The 19,946-nt window shown below is 32.6% G+C and overlaps 1 protein-coding gene across 1 annotated transcript in view; it reads right to left on the reverse strand.

Moving 5' to 3' along the window:
* Nucleotides 1-6,037: 6,037 nt before the first annotated feature.
* The window catches only part of LOC145687895 (solute carrier family 4 member 11-like), a 560,150-nt gene continuing 546,241 nt past the window's right edge, over nt 6,038-19,946 (reverse strand). Inside the window, exon 14 of the mRNA XM_081761438.1 lies at nt 6,038-14,324. Within this exon, the coding sequence (XP_081617564.1) occupies nt 14,258-14,324 (67 nt within the window). The 3' untranslated portion in view covers nt 6,038-14,257. The remainder of the gene's footprint in view (nt 14,325-19,946) is intronic.

Genomic DNA, 19,946 nt, shown 5'->3' on the forward strand with positions numbered 1-19,946 from the left:
AGTATTTGTATAATTTGCGTCAGCGGTTAAGTCTGTGAGACACTTTCTCTGAGCTTTCTGGTACTTCCTCGTCGTGTTCAAGCCCAAGGATTTTTGACATGGCGTCTGCAGGTAATAACGCAGAAGGTGAAGGTCCTGTTCAATATATGAATTCGATCATTAGGCCCGAGCCATTTTATGCACGTTTTGGGGAAGATGTAGATAGATTTATGAGGAAGTACGAAACTTGCTGAAGTGAATGGGTGGACTGGTGTACGGAAAAAGTTAATCCTAGGGTCCCTACTCAAAGGTGGGGCCGAAAGTTGGTATTCGGCAGTAGAATCGAAATCGGAGTTTGCTCAGTGGTCTTATGATCAATTTAAAGAGCAGGTTCGTCGAACTTTTAGCGACAATGCTCTTCCACATTTCACCGTGGCCCAGATAAGAGCTAGGGAACAGGGCACAGACGAAAGTTACGGATTATGTTTATTCTAAGCAGGATCTTATTTTGAGATCAGATCCTAACGCCTCTTAGAAAGCTCAGATACAGTATATTATTGAGGGCCTTCAACCTGAATATTTCCGCGCTGTCATTAAAAAGGAATACGAAAATCTTGCAGCGCTGGTTGATGAGCTAATCCTGGAAGAAAAAGCACGTTTGCTGACTAAAAGGAAGGAATTGGATCAGTTTATTAAAAAGAATTCCGTGTTGTTACAATCGGCTTTGGTCAGCAATAAGCCGGCAGACAGCCAAATTATGTAACAACTGCTGACTCAGCCTGTAAACAGGAAACAGTTGCAAGAGCAGTTGACACAGCAAGAGAGCAGGCGCAGCAGAATAGTGATGTCAATGGACGTTTGCTCGAATTGCAGCAACAATTTTCGAAACTAACGCTGCAAATCTCTTCTATCTCTGATAATAATGGTAAAGGAAATAATGGAAATAGGCGTAATAATGGCAAACGTAATTTTTCAGGAAATCAAAGGCAGCAAAGGAATGGTAATGGCAGCAATAATTTTCAAGTGCCTCAGAATGATTCCAACCAGCCCAACCAGCCCTACGAGAATGATTTTTATGTAAACTTCTGTTTTGGGTATTATGAAAACAATTCGTTTTTATATTAGATTTTCTTCTTAATTTAGAATCAATTTCTTTAGGTAATAAGGTTTTTCACATAGTTTGTAGTATTTGCATTAGCTGAATTAAAACTAAACTCGTTCGAGTTTTCTATATGTAGTTAGGTACAGAAATGTAATACTCCTGTAATACTCCTGTTTTGTATTAATGAGTCAACAAATATTGTATCCTGACATGCAAATTCAATACAAAATGTAAGACATGACTCAAAGTAAATACACATGCTGCAGAAAATAATGTTTGTATCAATTATGGTTTAAATGTTAAAACATGGTAACCCACACAGCAGCATTCAAAATTAGAAATTCGCTATTTTGATTTTATACAGTTACTTTAATCCTTCATGTATAGTCTTATGTGAAAAATCAGCTTTCCAAATTTGAAAATGAATTGTGCAGCAGAAAACGTCTAATTTCTTAAAATATCAACATTGTAGGTTGCCATGTTCTTGCCTCACACCCTTTATGTATATTTCAGAACTGGCAGTAGTAATATAACATAAACACTGCGCTTCCTTCAACTCAGCTCTTTCTTTCACTCACTGTGCTGCACTCTTGTTTTTAGTATCCATTTCTCATGCTATATTTATTTGGTGGTATGTATTCCATTTTTCCACATCATAATTTTCTCATCTATTTTTATCCTTGTTATCTTACTGAAGAAGATGGAACTAGCTTGTTATTTGGATAGAAGAATATCTAGTTTCCCCACAGGAGGATTTATTTGTAACTAACCAATTTTTTGTTAATTAGTTCCAGTTTCATTCGAAAAGCTTTGATGTGTTTGATAGAAGTATGCACTAGTTGATGTTTTAACTGAAGGTTCAAGTTTATTCAGATGAAATTATGTATCCTTGAGAAAGGCAAATCTAGGTCTTCAAACTTGCATACTGGCTTTCCCTTTGTTTGAATGAACTATTGTATAAAAATCCTTCAGTTCAAAAATACATGGGTGCACTTTTGAGTTCATCCATCACACGTAACAGAAGTAGATATCACACTGACCGATATTTCATTCTATTTGTAAAATCAAACTGGCATTTGGTCCAAACTCCGAGCTCCTGTAAATATTGGATTGTTAGTGACAACTTTCATTAAAATACCAAGCCAAACAGATTTCGCACAGAGATTCTTCTGATGAACCATGCAGTGAAAGCTAATTAAAATCTACCTAATTTGGCTCTTAATTGTTCGATTACTGGGTCTTTAATGAGGACGTCAGCAATGAGACTGTAGGATTCTTGTCTCAAAAGTGTCAAAAAATTAAAATTCTTGACAATCATATTCCGAACACTATCTATCTTGACAATCATCGACATATTAGTCATCAAGGCAGGATACTTTTGCGCTCACAAAAATTACATTAACAACTCTGCACACTACAATATAAGTCAAATAAGATTCAATGGTAGCAGTGGTAATCAAATAATAATAATAATAATAATAATAATAATAATAATAATAATAATAATAATAATAATAATAATAATAATAATAATAATAATAATAATAATAATAATAATAGTAAAGTAAATAAATAAATATACAAAAAATGAAATTAAATCTTTGAGTTGTACGTCCCACGCTTATGCCGGTTAGGCTAAAGGAGAGGTGATGATGCAGAATGAATGAAATGGTAGAATGAAGAAAGTGGGAGGAAACGGGAGAACCCCGAGAAAACCCACGCAAACGATGTTGTCCACCAGAAGGTTCACTTGGCGGGGGCTGGGATCGAACCCGGGACCCCAAGCACCAGAGGTGAACGCTCTACCACTGAGCCACCGCGGCCCCCAATAAATATACAGTATGATATGCAAAATACACAGATATAAAGTCTCACCATTACTTGAAATCTATGTAAAATGTAATAATATGGTAGAAAAATATGACAGATTTTTTTTTCTTTTGTATTCTGTTTATCTTCTGTTTAAAGTGAGATTTTCTTGGATACGAATAAATACATATAGGTTATAGATTGTCTATGCATGATATTACGTAACTTTGTAACTTGCGTAACTAGTATCGATATTCATTTTTTTTATTATTAAATTCTTCTTTTAACTTTTTAGTTTTTTATTGTTTATAATTTATGTCCAATAAATATATAAATAGGCAGAGTAACTTCTGTGATTGTCTCTGAAGAGGGCCAAATATAAATAAATAGCAAGTAGTATTTTTTTTTTATCTGATATTTTGGAATCGAATTAACATTTTGTCGTCCCCATATACATTAAGAACTTCGAGGAGGGCAGGAATCTTCTCTAGCTCCGCTTCTGCTGTTAGACGTATCGTGATGTACAACTTGTACACATGGGCAAAGCTATGGGGGCATGGGAGGGCATTGCCCTCCAACTTTTTGACACAGAAAAAGCAAAATAAAAATTACACCTATAAGATGGCCACCTACCAAGATATCCGAGACCGAGAAAAAGGTCTGCCCCACTGTCTCCCCCCACACACACACACACACAGCAGAAAATTTCTAGCTCCGCTTATGCTTGTACAAAATCTAGGATGTAGAAAGAAATTTGTCTTATTTCCAGTGTGCGAATTAAATAATCTATATTGGGGGGGATAAAATTAGGCCAAAGGACATAGTATGAAGGTTCAAATTTCAAAATGAGACAATAAATACCTTACCCCCCATTATATATATATATAATGTGTGTGTGTGACATCTGTAATAAATAAGAGATTTATTAATTTAATAAATCTACCGACAATAACTATGCATATATATATATATATATTGTCTGACATACACACACACCACTAAACCTTTCTGAACGTGTTTTAATGTTGTACTCACTCTTGTCCCCGTAGCTCTCTAAGGTTTATTTAGTTAATAATTCGGCTCGAGCGATAGCCATGATCACAAGCATATGTTAATTTTTCCACTCATATTGAAAGCTTCCACTTTGCATTAATACATACAGGTTGCAAAAAGAAACCTACTTCAGTCTTGTGAAAACCACTAAAATTATCAGTTAAACCGGACATTTCTTTTTTTTCTTTTTTTTTTTTAAAAAAAGAAAATTTGGATATTAGCCTATCAAATAAGAAATGGATTGTTGCTGGTCCCGATTTTTCACATCAAGGTCAAATCGAAGGGCAAATATTTAAAATCTCTCAATTCAAATTTCGAGCTTGTGCTTCTACTTCCCGCTAAAGCTGTGCTCATCACGACTTTTTTTCTCCAAATATCGATTCCGTGATGGGCACAGAAAGTCAACACTTAAAAATTACTTTACTGTTAGGTTGAAGATGAGTTGATTCACTATGGACTACGTTATTCAAATAAAGTAAAACATTACACTGAAGTTTTTCAGACAACATTAATTGCGTGGACAGTAAACTGTACAGCGAAAAGATGGAAAAATGAAGGGTTAACTTTAAAAATAAAAACCGCTCCAGTTGAAATACTTATGCAGACACGGACAATGACACGGAGAACCAGCCGTATTAACAAATGCTCAAAACAAATCTTGAATTATTCGCTTATTCACCTAAAAATCACCTTCATTAACATGTCTGCTTACTAGGAGCGTATCCCCCAGCGTGTACGTTAACATATACTTACGAGAGAATACCTATATCTCAGATTTTGAGTACAGTTTCAAAAGTTCATTTCCGTAAACTGTAAAAGCAGTGATTACTATGCTAATTATCACAAATTAAATGCAACTTTTGAGTTGCATACACACAACCTACTAGGGAATGAAGACCATGTGCTAACAAAGAGTACACTGGAAAATGAAATAACATGTTATAACAAAAATTAAAATAAGATGATAATCGATACAAATATAGAGGATGAATATGACATATCCGAACTTCGCCAAGTATGGTAGAAGAAGCTATTTGTTTACTTCTTCTTGGCCAACCGCTAAGAACATTTATAAATCTATATGTGGCTTTGTTATACGCAATTAGTACATTCAAATTCACAAACGATGACGAACTGAAGGGTACGAAGGTACAGTTGCAAGTAACAACCGTAGTCATAATATTATAGTTCTATTAAACAACGTTGAAAATAGTGGGTAATTAGGTGGTAAGTAGAAATGACCAAAACTGAACAGTTTACATCGATCATTTCGAAATACAGCTAGAAGATTAAATTTACAAGAAATAACAAAAATCAGTGAAATTTGGAGTTATACTAAGCATAGTTTGAGGGGGAAAGCGAGCATCCCCGGTGGGGATACTTCAGTTGACTTCTTTGGGGGGGAACAAAATGTGATTGAGGGGGAAAATCCCCCTCATCCCCCCCCGGTAATTCGCACCCTGCTTATTTCATTATTCAACAAACAAGTAGAAAAAAGCAGTATTTTAAATTTGAATCATGTTCAGTAAGTAATAGCTTCTGAAACAACTATGCATCGTAGTAGTAAGTGTTTTGAGTGTGGATAAGAATAGATAATCGCGTTGCCTGTTCTCTTCTAGCTAGCCACTAGACCGTCTTGCGATTGTTAAGTCCTTTATCCTGGCATTATTGTGTTGGGTTTAGTCCCTAAAATATAATCACGGAGTGAGGACCCGCTTGGAATGATTGACCTCTTCGTACTTTCTTGATAATTTAGTGCACGACTAATTATTGAGAAGGTGAGGCGAAGGGCAGATTCTAGCTGGTGTTCCCTGAGCGAAGACGAGTGATTTAGTTTGCCGGATGGGACAAAACACAGTACAGTAATATGGTGGACTTATTTCGGACAAATCCGACGTAGTGCTCGGATCCTATCTCAAGCAGTAGCTTTTGTCTTGTTTAATCCCATTGTTGGAAAGAAATGTTAAAGTTCTATCACTCAAAAAATCTTTGAAGATAATTTAAAATCCTACATATATATATATATATATATATAGTAATATAGTGTTAAACAGGTCTTTATTATTCAGTAAATAAGATTAAATATTCTTAGTGTTTTATGTAAAAGTTTATTGTACACTTCGTACAATCAAACGTTCCATTCCTTAACAACAATAATGACAAATTCATCACAAAATAAACCAGTATGTAAAGGTACATATTTTCAATCTCAATAGTAGATAGCTATTTGAAAAGTTCTGCTGAACTCTGTATTTTTATACGCTATATATTGAAACTCTTGTACAGTAACAGAGCTTTTAAATAGCTTTGTCAACTACAGCATTCAGCTTCTTGGATTGAATAATAGAAAGAAAGAACAAAACTAAGAAAAATATTGTTGTGTACGTGCAACTGTGCTGTTGTAACCACAAAAGTAATACCTAAAAAAGCTCCATAAACGCGCAGTAAACTTTTATTATTATTGTTATTAATATTTACAATTAATTTGTTACTAATTCGACAGCACAGTTCCACAGAACATAATAAATTTGTAAGAGAAGTTGTTCTTTTGTTTTCTTGTGTAATAATAGCAACTATAAAAATCAAATCTTACAGCTAGTGAATATAGGAATATATAACAAAAGTACTTTTTTTCTGATGTGACTGTACATAGTGTTTTAGTATACCTCTTCACTAATACATACAGAAAACAAGAGTTCTTAATAACAATCACAAAGAAGGGAATCTAGTGACCTGTTAAGTGCACAAATCTTATCTGTTTTCTTTATTTTCTTCTTTTTTTATTTAAAAAAAGAAAAATAAAACTATTAATAAGTGCTGGTATTAACCACAAATTACTTAACATGAAGGTCAACATTAACGCCTTGTCACATGTATTTTAATGACATACATTATTTTTTTTTTCAGTAATTATCTCATGAAATTTCCTCTATGCTGAATGTTTATTGTATGTTCTACACTTAAACAGGTAACATGATAAAGAACTAATTGGATCAGTGTCAATTTTTAACACAGAATCTTTTTTTTTTTTTTTTAATACTCTCACGATGACATTTATATATATATATATGTTTTCCAGTACTGTTCTTTTTTTATATCACATTCTGTTGGTGTAATTCTAACGAATCATAAACACCCCCTCATTTCAAAGAGAGATTAATTGAAGAACTATCTACGTCTTTACCTTCTTATGAGGAACTATGTAACACACAACAAAGCATAATACATTTTTCTCTTTGTAACAATTGTTATACATTGAGGCTGCTAAATACTAAAATTGAGCATTGGATAACACTTTTAAATATATTTTAACTATTGTTTAGGGACATTGGAAGAACAACCACAACATTTTTTTCTGCATTTTTTTAAACTCACCTAAAGCAATACAGAAATTAAGAGAAAATGTAAACTAATTAATGTGATTAGTCTACAAGGTTAGTGGATGGGTAAACGAAGATTGTAATTATAAAACGAAATCACAATGCTAATTAGGTAGAATTCATAATTTCACCCATCTTAGAAAAAGAAGTCTCATACCATGGGTTACAGCAGCATTGATTTAGAGTATTTTTTTTTTTCACTTAGAAAATATATGCTTTATAACAAATAAAGAAATACATTGAGGGCTTATCAATTTCAACAATAGTCACCAAAATTACAATACGTTCTTTCATTAACCTATATATTATTATTATTTAAATACTTCAACGACTTTTAATTATAAGTGATTATGATAGTTATAAATATTTTTAAAAATATTACTATTTTAGAAATAATTTTAAAATGTTAGGTTTTTCTTCGTTATATAGCTAATATATGGAGAAAAATAGCTTCTCTACCTTTTAGGATACATTTACTAAGCTCTTTTAAGTTAAGCTCCTATTACCCATGGGTAGTTTTTAATGGTATAGTCTTTTTATGAAAATATTTCTTTTCTTATAAATTGGACACAATCTTTGAGCATCCAAGGTATTACAAGTGAAATGTTTAGTTAAGAGTTGTTCTTTAGATATATGTCGGTGTTGCCATTAAAGTATATTTCTATATAGCAATATGTTCTTTATAGTGAACATAATATTTAAGTACATGTTATTAACATTAAGAAAATAACGAAAAAAAGAAAGTAAGAGATTTGATGAAGCACAAAGAGGAAAAAGGCTATGTTGAAGATGTTGAGTTCACGCTTTGATAAAGCAGCGTTACCAAAAAGGGTATGTTAAGAGTGGCAACTACTCCTATCACAGTATTAGTTGGTCAACTACGTTTTACCGTATTAGATTTTGAATAAGTTTGCTGTAATTGTCATTAATTACTATTCATTACATAGTAACATACTTATTCGTGAGTACCATTCAATTTCTATATTATTCAGTACTTTCAAATATATACAATTACATAAATAACAACATGATCTATTCAAGAAAATAATTATATATGTTTTATATAATATTTTAAATTTTAACGTTTTTCAATAATACATTACATCTTCTAAACATATAATATATATTGGCATAACTAGATCAGGTATCAATATCCAAAATAGATTAAACTTCCTAAAAATATTTCCTTGTTTTCTTTTTTTCTTTCTTTTTTTTTATCGTTATATACATTATGTTACGCTAACTTCATAGTCGCCGAATTATTTATATATTGGAACTCTCAACAAATTATTTTCCACAAAATCTGAAAATATTAAAGAGTTTGTAATAGGAAAAGTAAAGAAGTGAACATTGCTTCGAATTTATTGAAGCTGGAATGTGAATAACTAACCTTTAAAATATGAAAGATGAGTCAAACAATTATAGTAATTGCTTACAAATTAATTTTATGTTGCTCCACTGAAAAGTTCGTTCTGATTTTTTTTTTTTCCATATTGTAACGCTTAGTGAAGCACAAGTTGCGATTGATTTTACCGACAAAAACGATTCCCAAAATTTCAAAATCTCTTATCCGTTTCAAATTTCTGATGCTTAAATCATAAAATAAATTACTGTCATACATTCAATTAGTTTATTTTTTCCTTTCTCTCCCTCTCTCTCTCTCTCTCTCTCTCTCTATTTTTTTTTATAAAAAATAGACAAACCTGGCTTAAACGGAAATGATAGGAAACATTTTTAATACAGATACTTTGTGCAGGTTATTTATTATATAGTATTTAAATATTATTCTAAGAACAAAATAATCAGAAATTTTAAGATACATTAGGAAATTGTTCTTTCAAAGGTATATAAAACTAGTTTTCTTCTGATATATGAATTTAATAATCTTTTTCGTGGAAAGTCCAAATTCTTTAAACGTTCCAATATAAAATATGTGATGAATATAACACTTTTCATTTACAATGTTATACATGCAATGGCAGTATGACAGCTGATATTTCGTGTGCACATGGAAGATCGTTCTGGCAGGTCAGTTCTCTCAATGAAGCGAAACACATGATTCTGTTGTACAATACGGTATTTAGCTAATTCCTTGTTTAGAAAGTGCAAAACAGAAATTATAATATTGTATGTGATTGCCTTTGGAAAACTAATTTAATGTGCGGATTTAAAATATTTCGGCAGTGTTATGGTCTTAGGAATTACTTGATTTTTGGTACTATCTTAATTTCATGTAAACTTCCTAGGGCAATGAATTCCCGTAATAGGCACAATACTACAGGAGGTCTGTTATAGGTTTCAGTTTTTGTGGTGAATCAAACTGAAACGATTCTGTAAGCAGTAAAATATATACGTAAAGAGATATTGTTATATGTATACACACAGACAAGTGCACCTACATTTCAACATCCAGAAAAACACAAGAGGTTCTCCCATTCTTTTCACCGGTCATGCGAACACACACACACACACAACTATAGTCAAGGAAATCCGTTCCGTTATTACTAGCTAGTAATTCACGTTTTCAGTTTAATCTTTCGCCAGTTCATACTATCCTAGAATAAATGAATCACACATTTTCTTCACCTGTATGAAATTCAAGAACTTTAAGAAATGTTTTTAATATATTTCAGCTGTTTTGACAACTGAAAACTAAATATTTTTAACCTATATAGGTAGGAAAAGGCGCTCTTAACATTAAGAGTAGATACTACTATAAATTTTCCAGTTGCGGAAGAAAGTCATCTTTCATTAACTTTTTAAAAAAAATCTTTATTATTAGATCCGATGAGTTCGGTTGATGTTTTTTTGTTTTCAAAAATGTGCCACAAAATTTGACGTCTCATAACTCAAGAACCAAAGTTCTGCACAACACAAAATTTTACACACTTGTATAGGAGATCAAGGTCTACGACAAATGCTAAATCTGATCCAAATCTGATGAATTCGGTGTATGGTTTTTGTTTCCAAAAATATGACTCAAAATTTGATGACTCATAATTGGAGAATCAAAACCTGATAAACATAATGAATCACATGAAAGGCTAAGGATTATGCTAGCCCAAAGAAATCGCTTCGTCGGATATTGACGAAGTTGGGTGTTCCAAGGTCAACCATCCACAAAATTCTGGCAGAGGAGAAGTTTTATCCGTACAAATTACAAATATTGCATCACTTAAATGAAGATGACCTCGGTAGACGCATGCAGATGTGTGAATGGTTTGCAGATAAATTGGATGAAAATATCAACTTTACTAAAGACTGTGTGGTGATTTCTTTTCTTGTGGTATGTTGAAAGTGAAAGTTTACTCGATGAAGATTAGAAATTTAAACCACCTGACAGAGCTCATTACCAACCAGTGTGCTGAAATCGACGGCAATTCAGACCCATTCCATCGAGTTGACCTTAATCTTGCAAAGCGCATCAAATTATGCATTGAACAGCACAGAAATAATGTTGAAAATATTATTCATTAACATCAAATTGACTAAAACATGCTTTCCCCATGTACCCAGACTTTATTGACACCCTGTATTTTCTAGCTGATAAGTAGAACATACTATTAAAATTTGATAACAATTTCTGATATTTTATAATATTATAAGTAATTGTACCCTTTCAAATAGAACGCAACTACAATTACACGTTCATTTTGACAAAGTACGTTGTACCTAACATAGTGCTGATCAATTTATTGTCATGACGATTCATCCAATATTTCGTAATATTAGTTTTACATCATTCCCAGTACCTATGTAATTAAATGTTGAATAATATGCACAGTCAGAACGAAAATTAAAAAAAAAAAAAAAAAAATAAATAAATAAATAAAATAAAATAAAAAAAGAGCAGCAATCATGACTACAGCTTAAACGTAACACCTTCCAACTTCGTGTAAGAAGTTACACATTTCAACTTCAAATTTTGTCAGGAAATGTCCATTGTTGTCAAGGATTACAAGGCAAGCTAAAAGATAACGGAAGAATAGGTGCATGAGTTTAGGGTTTGTGAAACATTCAAATAAAAATCAAAGTAATAATACCATACTTTTAAGATAGTGATAGTCTGTTAAACACGAATGTTATAATGCATGATGAGTATTAATCATGTGGAGTTTCTTTTTCAAGTTTCTGCAGTAAAGGTGTTGATGGCAGGATACCCATCCTTATTTAGTCCGTACATTTCGAAATTGAAATTGGGATTCTTTATTCTAGTAAAGAATGCTTCTAAATAATTGAAAGACATATGAGACTTTGACAACTCTTATCGAAAAATTCAGAATTTAAGTAAGTGTAGAACGTGCAAATTTAAAGAGTGAGAAGGTACGTCTTCACCATAAATTCAATCCGTGTCTGCTGCTATATCAATGTTGTAATTACTACCTACCCTGTCCTTCCACAGTCCAGCGATACATTTTCACTCTCAAGGTCAATGCTGTCAAGGTAAAGCGGAGATCTGATTCTTTCAGCCCAGTTATTTTTACATGCTTTGAATTTCTTTGAATTACACTTATAAAGGACATGATGTAAGAAAATAACACGTGTTCCTCCATTTATCACAGTAAATCTTACGAGAAGTTGGATGGTGTGGAAGCTAAGCAATAACTATGAAAGTATATAGCAATTATTGGAGTTTTGTGTGTTCAATGCGAAAAGTGAGCTGACATATTTAACAATCATTACTCAAATTAGGTACAAAATGATAGTACAAATTTCTAAAAGGAGACAACGCAATTCACAAATAGATGTATGCATGAGGTAAATGGCCTTTGAAGTGAAGATGTACCTTTCATATCTCAACAACTCGTTCCAATATGCAAGACACAACAAGCAAATGATATACCATTGTAGGGATTTTTAAAATCAGTTTATTTATTTAGATATAATGATTAAAGACCATTTTGCTTCAACTTGGTGGTAATAGATACAAGCAATTTGAAACTTGCTTATTAGGTCTCCAGTTATGCTCAAGCTAGTAAGACAATTCAGTTAAGGCGTGTGAATGTTTTACTGCTAATTGCAGAATGTTATTGCATGTAGTACTGTTTAAAACACAATACAAATCTGCTAACATTTGCACTTTGGAAAAGCAGCAATACATCATATTGTCCTATTAATTTAGTTTCATGTGCAATATATATGTAAATATGTCACCTCTTTGCTGGTTTTAAGGTAATAAACACATAATAACTTTGAAGATTAAAATGTTAGATTGTAAAACTTTGGTTCACGCTATATACGATAATGTATGGAATTGACTCATTGTTTAACAACACATCAGAGCAACATTCAAAAAGTGACTATTGTTGAAATAAAGCCCTCAGTATTAAATAACAATGCAAAAGTGCTGATAATATATCATTTCTCAACGCTTGAAAAGCCAAAGAAAAGAAATCAGACCTTGCATCCTTTGATTGACTCTTCTGAAAATATGCATTTCTTGAGCATTTCTTATCGTTTTGTTTTTTTGTTTTTATACCTCTGTGTATGCTGTAAAAGTCACATCAAAATACCCCCATAAAAATGCAACTGTCTCCACCAATCAATTCAGCTATTATTACTTAGAAAAATTGCTTATTTTTTTAAATATATTTCTTTGGTAAACAATAAAATATATGTTCTGTTAATATTTTTTACAATAACATGGACTGGATCAAAAACTATACAAAATAAACACGAATCTCAAAGAGGATGATATAATGCAAGCTTGTAACCATCATTCCAAAACTACATTCAGCAACAGATGTGAACAAGGAGATTCATCAAAAATAGTTCTTGTATGATTCAACAAGAAACATGTACATATTTATATATTTATATATCTACACAAGTCTACAGGTATTATCCAAATTGTTTCCTTGTATATATATATATATATACGTTTTAGATGTATTTTATGTTTACAAATAAATTTGTGTCTACCCATGGGTTGACGAGTACGAGTTGTATCCTAAAATAAAAATCATTACTCTTGTCCAATAACAACTTCATATTCTTATAACTCCATCAACAATTTATTTACAAACTCACATCACATCTCACCATGTAAGCTTGAACACTCGTGCTTGCCTTCCATTTCATTTGTTTCTTGTATTTCTTTTTTTTTTTAAAAAAAAAAGAAAAAGAAGTAAAGAAAATATCATGAATAAATTAAAATGTCTTGTGTTTACATCAGAGCTCATCCAAAACTCACTTAGGTTAATTTCTTAAGAAGCTACTATGGCAAACCCTAAGTACATCTATTTTTACTCTTTCTAGAATTCACACGATTATATATTACACAATCTTTGACCAAATAGCAACAGCAGGACAGTAACTACTAACAACTGTTTTCATACTGTTAACACATCCTATATGTATACTTATTTATTAATTAATTTGTGTATTTTTTTTTTTTAAAGATGTACTATTGGTTTCCAATAAATTCAGTGAGTTTCAGAATTTTGTCTGTTTTTTTTTTTTTTTAACTTATAACTACATTGTTTAATAAGTTCTATATAGAGCACTGATTCACTCATGCTAACAGGAGAAAAACTCCAAGGAAAAAAAATACCTGTCACTTCTGAAGTGCACTTCTAAATAACACTAAAACTGGTAACGATGAATCAACTTCCAGAAAAGCACACTTTTATTTAGGCTGGTTATTTGATGTCTATCTATTCAAGTTTGGGAAGAAAAAAAAATAAATTCACATGTTAGAAAAACCACTACTCCGTTTTTTTTCTCTCTTTTTACCCATTTTCGTAGAAAATTAAATAGTCTTTAAGGATGACACCATTTGCACTCTATGATTCACACATTATTGCTTCCTATATACAGATTGAAAAAAAAAAAAAGTGTTTATTTGCCATTTAATATGTCCACATGTGATCACAACTGAAAACAAATATATATACGTTTCTCTTTTTCTTTCTTTTTTAACATTGCAATTAAGCTACTGATGTTCACCATCCAGGGCTTCTAAATACCGATCTTCAATAACTAACGGAACAAGACGATGTCTGCAAAAAGAAAAAAAAGTAAAGAAATGAACATTTGTAATTTCTTATATGGTTATTTGTTTCTCCTTATTAAATGTTTAAATACTAGAAACAGTAATCTTAGTACTAACTAAGTTTCTATTTATTTTTGGATCAAAAGATCCAATATATTTCAGGCAAAAATTTTCTTGTAAGCCTTATATCTGAAGAACTACCTATAGTGTAGCCACCCAAGTTATCATTTAACTCAGTATGATGTGCTTATTCCGTAGAAAATACGAAAACTCGATTTAGGGGCCGTTCAAAAATTTTGTAGCCCCTGATCCAGAAACTAATTATTGGCCAAGATCTCAATCTTTGATCCTTTTTTTTTTTTTTTTTTTGATCATTCCTAAAATTCTTGTTTATAAATTCACATGAAAAATAATAACCAATCTAAATTTAAAAGAAATAAAAGTATGGGAAGATATTGCATGTAATAATATTACTTTTAAGACAATAACCGTGCAGCCGATCGTATCCGTTTGTCTGTAGTGCTAGAAGACTGTGTGTGTGTTTTAGTTTAGTGTTTTAATTCTTGCATGAAGTTAGGTGGCTAGCGCGTAGTTCCATGTCCGATTTCTTTATGGGGCCAGTGTCATGAAACAAGCCATGAAGTACTTAAATTATAATTAAGTGAACTATTACAAATAATTGCATGGAAGCCAATGCACTGGCCACGTCCTACAAGTTGAACATAAGCGACATGAACACAGGCTTCTCCCTACCAGAAAAAAGAAAAAGATATATTAATAATAATACTGATTCTGAGATATTAATATCAAAACGCAGATAAAGAATGCAAAAATATTAGCTTTGCTTTGTGTATCAAGGAAATGTTTAATGTAGAATTCTAGCAAATAGAGAGCTTCTCGTGGCTATAGGTTTAATGTACACGTCTACGGCGTGGAAGGTCCGAGTTCGATTCCCGGCAGGAGCTTATGTTGTTCGGATCCCGAATTAAACTGTAGATCCACGTCTCACATAGTCTCGGTACTGAATCAGACGCTAAAATGCAATTTAACGAGTCTACCAAATAGGAAGAAAATTATAGGCGTTTTCGAGGGATACTTCAACCAAGGAAAACTCATACCAGAAGGAAATTACACCTTGTGAATATTTTAATAAGAAATAATTTAAGCAACATAATAGGTTACTAATAAAATATCTGAATTTATCAAATATATAAAAAAACTGAGTTTTTTAAATCACCTGAAAAAACTCAGTCTCAAGTGTAAACTACCCCTTTTGAATCTTTTCAGGAGAAATGAATAATGTCACATTATGAGGTTATTAATAAAATATCTACTTACGAAATATTAGCAAAATTCCCTGAGCCACTTTTGACAAAATCTTCAAAAAGAAAACCCCATCCGTAAGGATAAAGTATCCCTTATGTGTTGTTTCAGGATAAATGATTTATGCCATATTGGTAGGTTGGTAATGAAATATATATTTATTTAGTATAAACAAAATCAGCTGTCATTAAAAAAAAAAAAAAAAAAAAAAATCGCCCGGAGAAGTCCACCCCAAGAGTAAACTACCGCTTGTGTATTTTTTCAGGATAAATTATGTATCAGGTTAGTAAGAATATGTTTATTTATGAAATGTGAACAAAACTGCTTCAGTCGTTTTTGAGAAATTCACCCGAAAAAAAAAACCTAATGAGTAAACTACCCCTTGACAATAAATTATTTTTGGCATATTGTCTGGTTAGTAATGAAATATTTATTTATGAAATATGAACAAAATTGCTTGAGTCTCTTTTGAGAAAATGGCCCGGAGAAAAACTTACCCGAAGAGTAAACTATCCCTCGTAAATGTGCTCAGGACAAATGAATTATTCCATGTAGTTAGGTTACTAACAAAGTATTTATTTATGAAATATGAATAAAATCGCTTGAGTCGTTTTTGAGAAAATCGTTCTAAAATAACCCATCCTAAGAGTAAACCAATCCCATCTGGATTTTTTCCCAGAAAAGGATTTGTACTACAGTATTGGGTTGTTAATAAAATATTAATGTATGAAATTTAAACAAAATCGTTAGAGCTGTTTTTGAGAAAATCGAAATTTTCAAGTTTCATTCTTCAGTAAACTGCCCTAAATTCTGAGGGTAAAAAGAAAATTCGAAAATCACCCCTAGGGAATGTTATAAAAACCTTTTTTCAAATTTGGATTAAAATTTAGTGCGGATACATTGAATAACAAATAATTCGTTTAGTACTGGCGTTTTTTCCTGAGGCATTGAAGATAGAAGTTGTAAGTGGTAAGAAAGACCGTACATCGAACTACAGAGTAATATTGTCTATGTTCACCTTCTACAAACATTTTGGAAAACATATCCTTAAAGGACTAGTTAGCTTCCTGAAAATTTTAACCTAATTTTTACTGCTAGAAAGGGCTTTAGGTAAAATAAGTCTACTGGAAATGCTCTTTGTTCGTTTCCCTACTCTGTTCTAAATTCACTAAGAAAAAAACAAAGTAAGGAGTATGCAAGCATCACACTCCTTGTTTTTAGTAAGACACTTGATAGATTGATCGTGGAATTTTACTTTAAAAATTACAAAATTATGAAATGAGGGGAAATGATTATGAATAGTTTAAAACTTATATCTTCAACCGGAGTCAAACCTGTTGAAATTAGTTGTCAGACTCGCAACACAGAAAAAGAAGTAAGCACGTGTTCTTCAAAAACCAAAAACTTAAATTTGGAGTTCCTCAAGGTTGTTTATTGGGTCGTATTCTATTCTTAATATAAATAGAAATGACATAAATATAAATAGACTTGCCAGGAACTCCGCCGAAATTGTTTTGTATCCTGGCGATAACGTTATATTGATGAGGGGGAGAGGAATTACGATGAGCTACGTAATGCAGTAGTTTCTATCATGTCTGCCGTGAGTGATTGGCTGAATACTAAACCAATGCTAACCACTATGAAGTCTTCATGTATGTGTTCCCACTTGGTACAAAATAAAATAAGAACATACTCTAACATAATAATTAAAACGGTAAAACGTTGAATTATATTTCTATTACCAAATTTCTTTATCTTTGGGCATAAAATGCATTAGATTGGTGAACTAATATTCAAAAAAATGATCTACTATGCTCGCTCAAACCTGTTACATGTTAAAGCTTTTAATGAATAATGTCAGTCAGCAAGTTCTGTTTACAACTTATTCTGGATTTTTTCTTTTACTCGAAATTAAAATACGGTATTATTTTCTGGGAAAAATACTGCATTACTAAATTACGTATTCGTTTTACAGAAGAGAGCTTTAAGGCTTATGTCCGGGAAATAAACCTCGAAATTTTTGTAAACCTATATTTAAATACTTTTCAATCTTACTCGATTATATGTGTATGGACTCATAAAGTTTGTAAGAAAAGGCATAGAGATAAATGCAAGCAAATTCAGGCTGAATTACGATATTCATTTGTACAAACAAGACGAGAGCCAGATCTCACATTTAAAAATGCACAAGAATAACACATTTCCTATGGCAGCAAATGCTTATAACACACTTCCTGTCTTGTTTAAAAAATAAAACGTTTTATCATATGGCATTTAAGTGATTTTTCCTGAGCACTGTCTCTAGTCGGTAGATGAATATCTCTGAAGTCCATAATTAATATTATATTATGTCGTAAAAATGATTGTAATTCATAAGATTAAAAACCATATTGTAATCAAATATAAATAAAATAAAGAGTTTCTTTGTGTGTTTGTGTGTCTGTGTGCGACCTGAGAACCGGACGAGTAGACCGAGAGTTACCAAATTTTGGTCACCGGTACCAAGGTCCAGGCTCCAGATCAAGACGAAGCGTTTTTTTTTTTTTTTTTTTTTTTTTTTTTTTTTTTTTTTTTTTTTAAATTTCGAATCAAGGTGTCTCAGGGGGCGTTTAGTGGAAAATGATCGATATCAAATTCATAGTTTTCGCGGTCGCTGAGATCAATGGCGAAACTCTGATCGCATTAAACTCCAAATTCACTTCATTCGGCTGCGGGCCAGGGTCAGCGGGGGGGATACCGAAACATGTAAAAATAATCCAAAATGACCGATATTAGTGTCGAATCCATAGTTTTCGCAATCGCTGAGATCAATGGTGGAACTCCGATCGCATTTACCTCATTCGGCTGTGAGCCGGAAGTCATCGGGGGGGGGGGGGGGGGGTGATACCGAGACGTGTAAAAGTAATCCAAAATTACCGATATTAGTGTCAAATCCGTAGTTTTCGCGGTCGCTGTGATCAATGATGACACTTCCATTAGCGATGACTTACAAATTCAGCTACCATTGTATGCAGGCCTGGGGTCAGTGTTTGGGGGAGGGGAGGGAGGTGCGAATAACGAGACATGTAAAAATAGCCCAAAATGACCGATATTAGTGTCAAATCCATAGTTTTTGCTGTCGCTGAAATGAATGGTGATACTCCCACAGGCGTTGACTTCCAAATACAGCCTCCATGCGAAGAATGGGTATATTCAGCTAGTAGTCTATAAATTAATGTACGTAAGTTAATATTCAGAAGATGCCTATTTAAATCGGCAGAGTGAAAAACCGAGTTGTTTTTTAGGCAAAGTACGAGGTGTATGTCAATAAATAAATAAATAAATAAATAAATAAATAAATAAAAATAAATAAATAAATAAATAAATAAAATAAGGACCGATATTTTGTAAAAAAAAAAAAAAAAAAAGAAGAAAAAGGTAAGAAAAGAAATTTATTGTGATTGATATACAATTACATACCTTGGCTATTTTTCGAAGTAGTCACCATGAACCTCTAAATATTTCTGGTAGCATAGCATAAGCTTCTGTAGACTCTCTGTGTAATAATCTGCCACCTGAGAATGCAGCAAGCCCAGAAATGAAGTCATGAATATTTCACTGCCGTTGAAACGTTTCGGTACAAGCTACTTTTTTAAGTGAAGAAAAAAATCTCTGGGGGCAAGGTCGGAGCTGTAAGGAGAATGATTGAATAGTTCTCATCGAAATCTTTGGATTCTCTCAAGAGTACGAGCAGCTGTGTGTGGACAAGCGTTGTCATGGATCAGAATTATTCCAGAGCATAGCATTCCGCTTTGGATGTCATCGCAGATTATTCACTATTTGGCAATACATATATCCTATAATTGTTTGTCTTGGTTCTAAGAATTCTACAAGAACCACACCATTTCGGTCCCCAAACACGGTTGCCATGATTTTGTGAACTGATAGAGTTTGTTTGGATTTCCTGGCTTTAGGAGAACTAGAGTGACACCATTGCATTGACTGAAGCTTCTATTTCCCTGTGGCGTACAATATCCAGGTTTCATCCCTCATCACTATGTGAGAATAGATGTCATTCTCATCCTCCCGGCAGTTGAGCAGAACATTACGTGCAAATGTCATTTTTTGGTCTTTGTGAGCGTCTATCAGCACTTTTTGGCACGAATCCCAAGCATAGTTTGTGATAACCAAGCTTGTAAGTCACAATTCGATGCACTAGTTTCGCAGGCACTCCTGGAAGTTCTTTGGTAAATTCAGTTATTCTGAATCGGCGATTGGATCGCACTTTCTTAGCACGTTGCACCAAATTGTCCGTGTGAACACTAGG

This window comes from Thermobia domestica, chromosome 6 (assembly GCF_964235325.1).
Source record: "Thermobia domestica chromosome 6, izTheDome1.hap1.1, whole genome shotgun sequence".
NCBI classification, from domain to species: Eukaryota; Metazoa; Arthropoda; class Insecta; order Zygentoma; family Lepismatidae; genus Thermobia; species Thermobia domestica.